The following is a 14,750-nucleotide window of genomic DNA, read 5'->3' on the forward strand; positions in this document are numbered from 1 at the left end:
GATATCGAGATCTGTTCAATACAAAATACAGACCACCAATAATGCTCCAATTATTGCAAATTTGGCAAACAGTCATACGAAAACACTTGGAGCCACCATAGCATAGACGCTTTTCAACAGAAATTAATTACTCCAAATTTTTCAAACTCCAATTATCGCTTTTTGTTCCGTTTTGATCAAAAATGAGTTTGTTCGTTACATTTATCGTCTTCTTTTCCTAGCCTTCTCTACCTTATTACGATAATACTGAAGAGAACCGCCAGAAGCAACCTACCTGAAAAGAAGTCAACGGTCGTTCTCCTCTTCCTAGTTTGTTACGAAAAATAATTCATAATTTCACAATCATTTCATTTTACTTTTGTTCGCCTTCTGCTTTATTGAGTATCAACAAAAAAAGCAATAGATGAATGTGATTTTTGGATGACCTTCCTTCAAGCATTTCGTTTCTCATTTTTGCCAGTCTTAATTAGCTAACCAACGACGGAAACCATAATGTACAAGCCGAAAAAGAATCGTTTTGTTAACCTTGATCGCTTGCTACATGATCTATACTTGCTTGTCAAACATTGAACATCGGTCGTAGTAAGCTTTTGGAGCTTGTAATTTTTTGTTTGCCGTGTTTTTTTTTATTATTGGAATGCTAGACAGTCTATCTTGATTTTCTCTTAAAAAAACAACATGAATAAGCCCAAATGTTTACATTACCCCAAACAAAACAAAAAATGAAACCAACTCAAATTTGTGTTTGTGTTCCCCTGACAAATTACAGAAAAACTGGTCGTGCATTGCTAAGAAACCGTTGTTGTCGCGATTCCGCTGACAATGATTACGAAAATTCGGTAGGAAAAAAAACATACCAAGTTTCAAAATCTCATTTCCTCTTTTCTTTTCCTCAATCGAAACCTTAGAACATTGAAATCCGATTAAACAAAGCTCCTCCGCATATAGTTCATCCTGTATTGTGATTTGATTTCCATTTTCATTTCCGAACCCATTCCATTGCTATTTCTATCTTCTCTATTTGAACTCCTATTTACTTTGTGCAATTCAATCGATTTATGCCATCATCGGGTCGCCGTAACACGTAAGAACTGTGGTGTAGCAAATTAGGCGTTCATCTCCTTTCTTTAGTTGTTTTCATCTTTCCTTCAATTGATCTTAGGACTAGATTTTTTTCTACACGAACGTACCAAGCGAAACATGTTGTTCACAAAAAGTTTTGTTTAGATGATAGAAACTTGAAATTGGATGCACTCAGAGCAGGATCTGACAGAACTCAACGTTACAACATGTACCATTTCTGTAATTTAGTAGACACACATAAAAGCTACCCTTAAAGTTGAAAGATCTAGCTATCAGTTAATGTAGGTTTGATTTGTTTACTGTTTTTTTTTATATGCTACATAGTTTACTTATAATCACTTTAACAAAGCGTACGACTCTTTCATTTGCAAACTAATTTAGCATAAGTCGAAGAAGATCATTGTCTCATTGTTGAAAAACAAAAGTTAACAGTTAGAATAAGTAGAATTTCATTTGCCAAGTTAAATTTCACCTGGAGCAGTGCTGTCACTGTAAATTTAAAGCTATGTCTGAAGGCACTTATAATACAAGTTGACCACAGTCAGTGGCTTTCTTCTGAAAATGAAGACAACCTTAACAGATAGACCAACTACCTGCGTGCATTTAAATTTTGTCATAAAAACATTCTCTTGATCAAGGCAACCTCTGAGTATCGAAGTCCACATTTGTTTTTGTTCATTAGCGGTTGGATGTTATTATCGCCTGTGTTGTTGTCAATATTAATATTCGTCTTCATCTTGGTGGGGATGATTTTGAGGATCAAATGCAAAATGATTATTTTCATTTTACACAAAAATAGCGCTATAGAACGTACTGTGTTGGTTTTTACGCACAGATCGATGGATAGTCATTGCCTCATGCTGAATTGATGATAATATGGAGGTTTTCGGTTCTGGGGTTGACAATATTCAAAGTAATCATTTTTCTCAACCTGAATTTCATTATTTTGCTTTTGAGAATCGCGTCTGATTTTCACAATTACCGGACGCACCATCGCAAGGACCCGCATCCAAGCACAAGTAGCTGTATCGGCAGTTGCCAAATGGGCGGCCTCAGCCGGGTTCTAATTCTCAGCAGCAAAGAGTATCCGCTGTCACGTCTGCGCTTCCGGTTACCGAGTCGGCGGCACTTCTATCAAGATCGGGGATCAACCGATCTCCCTGAAAAAAAAAAAACGATACGCATCTTGGGCGTTCTAGTTGATCGACACTTTACCATCACGCAACACTTCCACAGCGTTAAGGATAGTTGCAAGACCCGCATAAACCTAATCAAAACAATCTCCATGCCGCACCGCACCAACAACCGAGCTATCCGGCTGCATGTAACCAAAGCAGTTATTGACAACCGTCTACTCTACGGTCCGGAGCTCACCGCAATGGCCAAGGACAAACTGTTGCAAGTCCTTGCACCGGTTTACAACGGCTACATCCAGGTAGTTTCAGGTATCCTGCTCTCGACGCCGGCCGACACAGCCTGTACTTGGCAAAAACATCTGGTAACGAATGGATCTATCTCCTCGAGGAGGGAAACAGAATCCTCCGTACAAGCAGCTGATATCGAAGGAAGCTGGAAGCCAGAAGCAATCGTTTAATTCAATCTCAGTAGTCCTGCTTATTTGACTTTTCATTTTTCTGTTCCATTATCAAACTGTCCTTCAAATAAACCACACGTTAATTGGCAGAGCTCCGCTTTCACTCATAAAAGGTTATGGGCACCTCTACGAGAGAAGCTGTGTGCGGTATTCCGCAGTTCAACGGTGGTTCCGGATTTCAGCACTGGAGCTTCAGAGTCAAGATGTTCCTGGATTCCGTGGGAGTATTGAACACTTTAACTGAAGAAGCACCGGCAGTAGCAGCTGAAAAGGTAAAATTTGAAGGGGCAGACCGGAAGGCCAAGTCATATATTGTCAGTTTCCTGGCGAATGAATGTTTGGCATTCGTCTGCGAGAAGAAGACGGTCAAGGACATGTGGAAGGCGCTCGAGAACACCTTTGCCAAGCGGTCAATTAGCACTCAAAACCTGGTGAGAAAGCATTTGAACCGTCTGAAGTTGAGAGATGGTGATTCGATGAGAGCGCACTTGCTGGTGTTCAAAGACTCGCTCCGGCAGCTGAAAACCGCTGGGGCGAAGGTCGAGGAAGCTGATTTGGTCATTTCGCTGTTCCAGGCTCTACCGGATGCGTATGACCCCTTGGTGACGACCTTGGAAAACATTCCTGAGGAAGAGTTGAGTTTGGAGATCGTGAAGCAACGGTTATTGGCGGAAGAGCTGAAAAGAACCGAACGTCATGAAGACTCAGGTGAGATCAAGGCTGCGGCATTTTCTGGAGAGAAGAAACGCAAGTCTACGGAGTTCCAAGGCAAGTGTCACAATTGTGGAAAACGTGGCCATTTGAAGAAGGACTGTCGGCAGAAAAGCGGTGAAGCTAATTCGGCAGATCAACGGAATGCAGTAAGTTTCATTGCAAGTCGCAAGATTGAAAAGGCACCAAGTGGAAAGGTGGTATTCAAGCTCGATTCGGGTTCAAGCGACCACCTAGTGAATGATTTGGCAGTATTCTCGGAAATTCGCAAGATGAAGCAACCCATTGTGATTCAAATAGCGAAGGACGGAAAAACACTGGTATCAAAAACGGTTGGAACCATCGTCAGAAGCAGTAACAAGAACACGTCGTTGAACATGAAGGATGTTCTCTATGTCCCCGAGCTTCGCGACAACCTGATGTCCGTTAAAAAGTTGGTGAAGGCAGGCGTTGTGGTAATTTTCTGCGGTTCCGTTGCGGTTCTCAAGAAAAACAACGAAGTCATTGCTACTGCGAACTTGAGAGGTAACCTGTACGAGATTGAGGTAGACATTTCAGTGTCTTCGGCAAATATGTGTCAAACTGAAGCGACCAATTTGTGGCACCGAAGGCTTGGACACCTGAGTCAACAGGGAGTGAAAGCGATCATAAGTAACAATCTTGTGGATGGTGCTGATTTCAGAGCAGACAAGCTGGCGTTCTGTGATGCGTGCGTGCAAGGGAAACAATGTCGTGAACCATTCAACGGCACACGCCCGAGAGCAACAAGGCCGTTGAAAAGAATTCATTCGGACGTATGCGGACCAATCGAACCTACTGCGTGGGATGGTTCGAAATATTTTGTTTCCTTCATTGACGACCATACCCATTTTGCAATGTTGTTGCTGATGAAGAGGAAATCGGAGGTGTTTGATCGATTCCGCGAATACGAAGCAATGGTAACGGCGCAATTCAACATCAAGATCTCGAAACTAACAATAGATCAAGGCCGTGAGTATCTTCCTAACAACCAAAAGCGTTTTTACTCACAGAAAGGTATCCAAATCGAACCAACCGTTGCTTACACGCCTCAACAAAACGGCGTTGCAGAGAGGTTCAACCGAACCATTGTTGAGAAGGTCCACACGATGTTAATCGATTCTCAAGTCCCGAAAAAGATGTGGTCAGAAGCTGTCATTACTGCCGTGTACCTGGTGAACAGAAGTCCTACTGTAGCACTGCCGAGAAGTATTTTTTTTTTACAGGGGGGAATCTGCTCACAGACACCTGAGAAGGAACTCAGGGTGTGGGGATGGGAGAATTTCACCTTGACCTTCCCGGAACCGCCCGAAGGCATTACTTCGTGGGAGGGGCCGCTGTAGCGCTATGGCGCCTCTCTAGCAATACTCTAACGATCTAGTCGGGCAGTAGGTAGCTGCTGCTCGGCTCGCCACTGTCGTTGTAATACCGAAACTATGTGGGTGACCGCAGTCACCACCGCGCTCCAGTTCTCGGTGGTACCACACATCCTAGGAACGATGTTATCCGCTCCGCATATCGCTAGCATAGCGCTCGATACTGGCTCGAAACGTGGACAGGCGAACACAACATGTTCGGTGGTCTCCTCGAGACCAGCACACGTGGGGCAGATGGGAGTACTTACATGTCCGAACATATGCAGGTAGCTCCTAAAGCAGCCATGGCCTGACAGGAACTGTGTCAGGTGGAAGTTTACTTCCTCATGGCGCCTGTTGACCCAGCTTGATACGGAAGGCATCAAGTGGTAAGTCCACCTCCCCTTTGTGGAGTTTTCCCACTCCGATTGCCATCTCGCGGTCGACACAACTCGCACGTTATTGCGCACCCCTCGTACGGTCCTCGCGTCATAGCACACCACATCCTCCTTAATGATAAGGCTGATTGGCATCATCCCTGCTATGACACAGACGGCCTCTCTCGAGATAGTGCGGTATGCACATTAGCCTGTGAGTGCTCTCTAATTTCTGCTTGTGGCAGTCAATATCCAGTACCGCAGCCCACGCAGGGCAGCCGTATCTGAGGATAGATACTACGACCCCAGCGAGGAGCCTACGCTTACTGGCATTCACTGCCGAGCTGTTTGACATCATACGGGATAATGCCCCCACAGCCATAGACGCTCTCTTGCAGGCGTACTCGACGTTGCAGCCAAAGCTGAGCTTATCATCGAGCATAACCCCCAAGGGTTTCAGAGAGCGCACAGACCTAATTGTGCTTCCACCGACTGTCAACGTCGCATGCTGTACTGACATGCGATTGTTGACTACGACCACTTCCGTCTTGTGATGGGCGAGCTCCAGTTTCCTGGTCCTCATCCATTCCTCCACAAGCCTGACGCAGTGAGCCGCTGTCAGCTCTACCTCCTCGAGGGATTCCTCGCAGACTACCAGCGTGACATCGTCGGCAAAACTTACAATTTTCAAGCCTACCGGGAATTTTATCCTCAACAGTCCATCGTACATGACGTTCCATAACACCGGGCCCAGGATGGAGCCCTGTGGCACTCCTACGGTGACTCTAACGCATTTTCGCCATCTTCTGTGTCGTACGTCAATTCACGATTCTGGAAGTAGCTTTCCAGAATCTCATACAGCCCTCCGGGAATTTGGAGCTGGTGTAGCGAGTGGGCTATCGCCCCCCAGCACGCGCTGTTGAACGCGTTCTTCACATCTAAGGTTAGCACCGCGCAGTAACGAATGCCTCTTCGTTTCCGATGGACCACCTCTGCCGTCTGGATGACGTCGCGGATGGCATCCACCGTGGATCTGCCCTTACGGAACCCATACTGGCTGCTTGACAGGCCGTCTACATCTTCGGTGTAAGCCGACAACCTGTTGAGGATGACCCTCTCAAGCAGTTTCCCAGTGGGTCTGTATGCTGACGGGTCCCCAGGGGGTTTTCCTGGCTTCGGGAGCAGCACCAGCTTCTGCCGCTTCCACGCATCTGGGAAGATGCCTACGTCCAGACAAGTCTGAAAAACAGAACGGAACATGTCTGGATTTTCCGCAACGGCCGCCCTCAGAGCCACAACCGGGATCCCATCTGGGCCCGGGGCCTTGCCCACCACCAGCGACTTGGCAATACCGCCAAGTTCACTGTTCGTCACTCTAGACACTTCTCCCTGATCCGCGGCCAGGAGTCTACGTCCCTACGCGGGAACAGGAACCCAACGATCGGAGCCAGTACCGCTGGTGATCTCTCCGGGGGTGCCGTCACGCCGCGGGTCTTTGCCATGACCACTTTGCAGGCATCCCCCCATGGGTTCATGTTGGCGCTTTGGCATAAGCTGTCAAAGCACGCACGCTTGCGTCTGGCGATCTCTTTATTGAGGGTCGCCTTAGCCGCTCGAAGAGCGACACGGCGTTCCTCCCGAGATTCAGTCGTACGAGCTCGTTGCATCCTCCTTCTCACCTGGAGGCAAGACGCCCTGAGGATAGCAATCGACTCGCTCCACCAGTACACCGGTCTATGGCCATGCCTGGGATAGGCTTTCCTAGGCATGGTTGTATCTCACGGCCTTGTCTGTGCTGCTACCAGTTCTTACCCCGTCAGATCCGGGGTTATTCACTCCCGCCTCAGTGCTTCGCCGAAGACCTCTTCCTCGAAGAACGACGTCCGCCAGCCTCGAGCGCAGGAAGGATTTCCTCCTGCCACTCGCCTCTCACCTGGCTCCACACTGTACCGAATCGCCTGATGGTCACTATGGGTGTAACCCTCATCGACCCTCCAGTGTAGGTTGCCCTCCAAATTCGGGCTGCAGTATGTCACGTCGATGACGGATTCTGCACCATTCCTTTTGTAGGTACTGACCGAGCCGGTGTTGGATAGTACAACGTCTAGCTTGGCCATTGCCTCCAGTAGGATGCATCCTCTCTGGTTGGTGTGGTGGCTGCCCCACTCCACCGCCCATGCGTTAAACTCGCCCGCAATAACCACCGGTCTTAGTCCGACAAGTACCGCAGTGAGTCTGTCCACCATCTGCGAGAATTGCTAGATAGACCACCTGGGCGGAGCATAGCAGCTACTTAAATATACTCCATTAACCCTAGCGATCACGAATCCCTCGCTCGAGTTGGACACGACTACCTCCTGAATGGGGAAGCTCCCCATCGTGCATATCGCCGCCATCCCCGACGCGTCCGTGACCCAATTCCCGTTGCCGGTTGGGACGTGGTACGGATCGGAGATGATTGCGACATCCGCTCCCCATTCCACTGCCGATTGCCACAGCAGTTCCTGGGCAGCCGAACAGTGGTTCAGGTTCAACTGCGCTACCTTGAACATGGCTGAGCATTGCTCTTTGCCGGAGCAGCATTGCTCTTGGCCCCTGGGCAGCGTGGGCCACCTGCCATGTGGTTGGTAGGGGTATTCCCCTTCTCCGCGCACATAGTGAACCTCGGCGGCTTTTGGCAACCTCGCGCCTTATGGCCCTCCGAGCCGCACCATCTGCAAAGCTTGCTCCTGTCGGTATTCTTACAGACACGGGCCACATGGCCCTGACCGAAGCACCTAAAGCAAGCCGTAACCGGCCGGGGAATACTCACGGGGCAAACCGACCAGCCCACTCGCACCCTCCCTGCGGCTATCGCCTTTCTGGCCTCAGCTGCCGAGAGCCTGACGGTAGCCACTTGGGTGGAAAACAGTCCCTTCTCCAAGGTAATCGCTGTTTGCAGTACCTCGACTTGACACTGTTCCCGGAGCGCCGTGACTATCTCGGTCACCTCCGTCACTTCGACCAGGTCCTTGACCTGGATGGTGATCGTCGAGCCTAGCGACTTCACCTGCTCCCCATTACCAACGACCTCCTTTGCCAGTTTCTGGTAGGTTGGTCCCTGGTCTTTAGCACCACGCTTGAGCACCAGGAGCATCTCGCCTGTACGAGTGCGCCTGATGCTTCTCACGTTGCTGCCCATCTCCGCAAGATGCTCGTCCGTTCTCATTTTCTTCAAGACTTCCGCGTATTTCGACGCTTCCGTCTTGAAGATGAGAGCCTCGCCCTTCATCTTGTTCCTGTTCCGGGCAGCACTGCTCTTGGGGGCAGTTTTGTCCGGGGGTTTCGGGGGTTTCGGGGGGGCGCCCTTCTTACCGCCCTGCTTGGAGCCGCTACTTTTCTCAACTGAGTTTCTATTGGCTATTCCAGCCCTCTTTTGCGGAACGTCCACTGATGCAGTGGACTGATGGGCCACCACCACGCACTCTACCTGTGCAGAGACTTTCCGTCTCTTAGGGCGTGCCGCGCCCTTTACTGGCGAGGGTGAGGGCCGATCGCGCTTCTGTCCCTGCGTAACGGCAAAGTGGAGGGCCTCGCTGGACATCGTGTTGTTGCCCGCGAAGTTGAAGGCGTCCGTCTGGGTAGACTTCGGCTCCTTCTGTTCCACCCTCTCTGCGACCTCTAGTCGCTTCCTAAGCCGCTCGTGGTCGTCCTGGGCCTCGTTCACGGTGGCGCGGAGCTGTCGCAAGGCCTGCTTAAGGTCCTTCGCGATGTTGCTCTTCGTGCTCGTGAACTCTATGATGGCGTCGAGCTGTCCCGCGATTGCAAGCAACCTAGGGAGGGGCCCAAAGCTATTCATGGCTCTGATTAGCCCGGGCCAGTCCTTCGGCTGCTCCTCCGGCTGTCCACCGATCTCGGCCGTTGTCTCTGCGTCGCGCGGAGATTTCGGCCGTTTGTTCGGATCACTGTGTTGGGGAGATCTGGATAGACCACCCTTCGCGAATGGATTCGCGGTCGCCTCCTCGGCGACTTGTTCTCTGGGGGTTTGGAGTTTTGAGCTTTTTTGATGATTGTTGAAGTATGCCACCAGCTGAATGCTGGTACGGTCAGAAGCCAAGTCTAGAAAAACTTCGAATTTTCGGATGCAAGGCGTTCGCTTGGATTCCAAGCCAACATCGAAAGAAATTGGATGCCAAGAGTCATGAAACCGTCATGGTCAGATATGCACCAAACGGCTACCGACTGTGGGACAAGAAGTCAAGAATAATTATGATTGCTCGTGACGTGAAGGTTCATGAAACCTGCTTTCCCTACAAAGCTAATCCTGAAAATCAAGCAGATACACCACTCGTTGTAGTACCGTACGAGCAAGAGGGGGAAGTCGTTCGTGATTCAATGGAACCGTCACCTGAAGAGAAATAGAGATGAACTAGCCTAAGGCTAAAAATCTCTTAAATAAAGAATTAAAAAAAAAAAAAAAACCTGAAGAGAAGCCACGAGATGTCACGTGAGAATACTCCGATTGCTGATGATGCAGACGTTTTGGAGGCGGATGATACCGGAGCGCTCCCTTCGCAACTAGAACAACTCGAGTCCGAAGGACAAGCGATGTTGAGGCGCAGCGAACGGGAGCGCAAGCTCCCCGGTAAGTTGTTAAATTTCTTCACCGGTTACAGAGCAACTTCTGCTGGCTCGTATTCCACAGATGCTCCTCAATGTGACATCGGAGCCCGCTGCGATCGTATGAAATGGCTGGAGGCTGTTGATGACGAATTGCGTGAAATCCAGGTGGATATTCCGTGTGAAGGAAGACGAAGATGGCCAGGCCGCTTGATATAAAGCCCGAGAAGTAGCGAAGGGCTACCTGCAGCGTTATGGAGTTGACTTCGAGGATACATATGCACCGGTGGCGAAGTTACCAACCATCCGGACTGTGCTAGCTGTAGGCGTCCACAACCAGTTCCATTTCCATCAGATGGACGTTAAAACTGCCTTCTTGCATGAAGATTTGAACGAGGATATCTATATGGATATTCCTGAAGCGACCAGGCTCTAGCAAATATGATCTGCAAGTTGCTGAAATCATTGTATGGATTGAAGCAATCACCACGATGCTGGAATGAAAAATTCAACAGTGAACTAGTCAAGATGGGTTTCAAGCGGTCTCGCACATGACTACACACGATGCGAAGAAAGAGACGAGCTGTACGTTGTACTATATGTGGACGATTTGCTCTGCCGATATGCAGATATGGTTTCTCAGAATACCGATTTTTTAGATTTTATACCGATTTATACCGATTTTTTCTTTTATAATAATCAAAATGATTGCCTGTCCACGCTGAACTGTTGGAGGAAACCATTGTGAGAGACTTTTATTTTTTTGAATATCTCTTATTTTTAGTGCCGTCTTATGCTTCATGCTCTTTCGATTAATATTTCCATTACCTCGACGATTTTGGCTACCCACGAATTGAGAAACAACTGATGAATCATCCCGGTAATTCCTGGGAATCGGGAAACACTTTTATTCAGTGAATAAATAGGTTCATCAATATGTTGATTTTTTAACTTCCTAAAGTTTATTCAATCTTCCCTTGGAATTTCGCTCCACCTTACCCCGTAAGTTATTAACCGAGTTTCATTCAATTCTGTTAAAATTCGAGAACCCGGGAATTTCAAGAAAGTGCAGAGAACTCCAATAAACCTAAGGAAACATCAAAAATATTTTGGAAATTTCATAAATGCAAAGCTCTTTAGGGAAATTTAATGGGTTTCAGGACTATTCCATTTTTCCGGGGCAATTCAGAGAACTAAGGAAAGATCTGAGAACATCAGAAAATATCAATTAATTTAAATGAAATTGCTGAAACTTTAAAAGAGTTCCGAGAAACTCGGGGAATTTCCTAAAACTTGAGCAAAGTACCGAGAGGTTCATGAAAATTTTGGAAGCTTAAGAGAAGTAACATGAATATTAGAAAATTGTGAGAGGCAAGTTTCGAGAACTTTTAAAAATTAAAAAAAGCGAGGATCAGAGCGGTTCAATGCTGATGATCCATTAATTACAAGAATATTGTGAGAGCACTTAAGTCCGGGTCCGGACACCTTCAAAGAAGATTAGAGATTTTCTGGTAGTTTCATAATAATCAAGGAAGTTCCCAGTACTTCGAAGATGATCACTTCAAAACTGCCCCATAAGCTTTAAGAAAATTGCAAGAACTTTGTTGGGTTGTTGGGTCTTCAGGGATGTTTTATAAAAATCAGAGGTTGCCTTGATCAAGAGAATGTTTTCATTTCAAAATTCAAATTCATGCAGGTAGTTGATCTATCTGTTAAGGTTGTCGTCATTGTCAGCTAAGTTGAGTGTAGAATAAATGATTTTTATCAGCACTGTACCTTACTATTCGATCCATCCAGCTTAAAGATCTTTAACCCAGGGTTCTTCGGCATAACTTTACCGACAGCAATGTAAATTATACCATCGGCACAAATATTGATAAACACAAAAAGTGAAAACAAAATCTTCCTTTAAAAAATCTTCTAAGCTAACAATTTTGACCCTTCGAGACAAACATGTGCATGGCTATGTTTTCATGTTTAGACTTAATAGCCTATCATACATGGTCATATCAGATACCAACCCTAGTTTGCAAATGAAAAGAATCAATATTTAATGAGTTCTATATTTCTATCTTTTTAATAGGCTAGTAGAAAATTGATTTCTTTTTCCAGTACAAATTTTCTGTTGTAGTTAAGGGCCTTCTTTCAAACTATTAGCTTCTTTTTATATAGACTATATTAGCATTTACGATTGGCTTCGGTCTCTTCACGTTCCATACTGGCGTTCAATTACCTAGAATACCATTAGATTAACAAAAAACACTCCCGGATTGCCCCCTCGATCGAAAAAAAAACAACCGGCTTAAACTCTAGGCCAACACCGTAGGTATTGTTTCCTCTAATTCTCCTTTTTTTTCCTTTCATCAAACAATAATACTGGTCGGTAGATTTAGATATTTTCTGTCACTCCTATCGTAAGCATAAAATAGAGATGCAAAAAAAAAAACATCATTAGTGGAAAATTTTCGACAGTTGTCCTCTTAATTTGATTTGTCACCTCTCCTACGAGCATTATGGCTATCGCTATCAGTACAACCGGTTACCACAATTCCTTGTTCTTCAATCGTTTGCTCTGACGTATAATGCACATTGGCGTTTTTCTAGTTTTGTTTTTGTTCATTGGTCATTTTACATTGAGTTTTTTTTCCTTTAATTCAATTATGTTGATTTATATGATTTCCGCTTTGGTTAACTGTGGTTTTAGTTCGTATCAGTTTGATTGATTGGCCACTACTGCTATCTACTACTATTACTACTACTACTACTACTACTACTACTCTACTACTACTACTACTATTACTACTACTGCTAATATTCTGGCTGTCAACAGCTGAACTAATAAAAACAATATGCGACCTTCTAGATAAGTGTCCCCAACTGATTCCAATCGATAATTCCAACACTTCCTAATTCACCCTACCCCTCCTCAGTACCCAGTTTGAATGTGTGTGATTGAGCGTTTATGATCACTCTTAGAAATAGTTTTTTTTTTATGGTAGAGCAAAAAACAGTCAACAAGACCCGGTGACCCTTGACATAGGATTAGGTGGAATCGTGAAACGTGTTAGACCACTCACTCTCAAATACAGCTCGGACACGATTATCCGCAGTTGACTTTTCGCACTCCCATTGTCGGTTTGCTGCAAACAATAACTCAGTCAATCAAATCAACTTTACCGAAATAGATAGGGGGATGTCCTCTCTGTCCGATGATGGTGATTGCGTGATTGAAAGGTTGTTTGCTAGAAATCAGTGATGGAAGTGAAAAAAGTCAACTGCAAATAATCGAGTCCGATCTGCAGAGCACATTATCCCAAGCACTATTCTAGGTGGATTTCACATAGCGACGCCCAAATTGTATAGACTCCTGTTGAATCTTTATGATCATACATTGATATTTGTTATGGATTAGGTGGGTCTTCAAGGTAAATTACACAGATGGTGGTTTTTTTTTACGACAGCAATGGAAAAGTAATATTAAAACAATGAAATGCTCCTTAAACCTCCTGCCCGTGGTTTTTTTTTTAATTATAGGAGCGAAGCGACGGGCAAGCGTCTGGAATTAGCATCCAAAAGAAACACCATTTAAAATCTTCTTTTCTTAGTTTTTTTTCGAAGCTATTTTTCAGAATCTTCTTTTAGAATCTTATTCTAGACACTTGCACGTCGTTCCACTCCTCTGAATTAAAAAAAAAACAAGGACAGGACAGGATTTACTTAGAGGTAACTCTGAGACCAGAAGATCCCGAGGAAATGTGCTCAACTTTTTGGCTCAGCTCTGGTACTATCTTCGGTCGCAAGCTAATCGATGCACTCCTCGAAACATTGGAAAATTCACGAACCCCTCTTTTTATTTTAGTTTGACAACTTTCATAGCGAATCAAAACAAACATAGTGTAGTACTAGAATTTCGGGAAGAATGGGGACGCTTATAGATGTACTTGGGATCAATAGGCTAGTCAAGTAGTGAGCCAATTTAAACTCGTTAGCTTCAACCCGTTGGTAAATCTGAGTAGCTACGCAGTAAAATAGCATTTTCCAAGGTTTGAAGAGCATTTAATCGATTTAATATTACAAAAACCATTTTGTACGTTGGAAAAAGACAACACAACTATTCACCGTAATTACATAAAAACTTCCGGACACTTTTCGGAACCTTTCACATCATCATTCGCACATCTTCCTTGTTCACTGTTTTGATAAGTTGTTTATTGATTTGAAACGAATTAACTTTACAGAGCCGAGGATTCTTGGTCACTATACATCTTAAAACTATAGTCAAAAGGTACAACACTTATCTTCCGCTATCCAAAAAGCCTCCTCCATCAGAACTGGAGCTGCTTCCAATGGTTTCATTGTATGGCGTAGGGTCAGAGCGCTTCCATTGCAGCAATAGACGCAAAACGTGGTCAGCACTCAAACACTCATCACTAAACGGTTGCTTTTCAAAGTCGACGACGCATCGACTGAAACAACTGCTGATGAAGAACAATGAGAAGGATCACACAATGCACAATGGTCCCAAAGCCGTACTTACGAAGACAAAAATGTTTGCGGTAAAACCGTAGATTTTTGGCATATGGTGTCTTCCGGAAAGTTTATTCATATTTTTTGGCCATTTTTTTATGTTAGTGAAATTAGGGTGGTCCATAAAATTGGTGAATTGACTATGTGATTTTTTTTATTATGTGAGATAGACCAGTGCAATGTTGTAGAAAGTTGCAGAACAATCAATTTGCGGCACCTTTGCTGAAGCCACCAAACTTCCATCTCTTATGGTTCATGAGTTATGATGTTTTTAAACAAGCAAGTTAGGGTGGCCCCTGAAATTTTGGTTTTCTATGCATATCTTTTCATATGTTCATTTCTCGGAAAACAAATGTTCAAGAAACATTTAGAACTTTCAATGGCAAATATTTTTGCTGAAGCAACCAAGTTGCTATCTTGGAAAGTTAAAGGCGATTTTCTTCAAAAAACTAGCATTTTTCAATTGTCAATATCTCTAAAAGGAGC

General features: G+C 45.3%; 1 protein-coding gene across 8 annotated transcripts in view; it reads left to right on the forward strand.

Annotated features, from left to right (window-relative positions):
* LOC135717661 (solute carrier family 35 member F3) overlaps positions 1 to 14,750 on the forward strand; it is a 272,141-nt gene that overhangs the window by 172,080 nt on the left and 85,311 nt on the right. For 4 of the 8 annotated variants that reach the window (XR_010520328.1, XM_065239850.1, XM_065239853.1 and 1 more), the window contains exon 10: positions 770 to 839. The exons of the other annotated variants lie outside the window; for them this stretch is intronic. Coding sequence is in view for 3 of the 4 variants with exons in the window: in XM_065239850.1 (XP_065095922.1) it covers positions 770 to 839 (70 nt within the window). In the remaining variant the exon portion in view is untranslated. The remainder of the gene's footprint in view (positions 1 to 769; positions 840 to 14,750) is intronic. 8 annotated transcript variants of the gene reach the window in all.

The sequence above is a fragment of the Ochlerotatus camptorhynchus genome, unplaced genomic scaffold (assembly GCF_037179485.1).
Source record: "Ochlerotatus camptorhynchus isolate MF236.1 unplaced genomic scaffold, CSIRO-AGI_Acam_v1.1 ptg000062l, whole genome shotgun sequence".
Lineage (NCBI taxonomy): Eukaryota > Metazoa > Arthropoda > Insecta > Diptera > Culicidae > Ochlerotatus > Ochlerotatus camptorhynchus.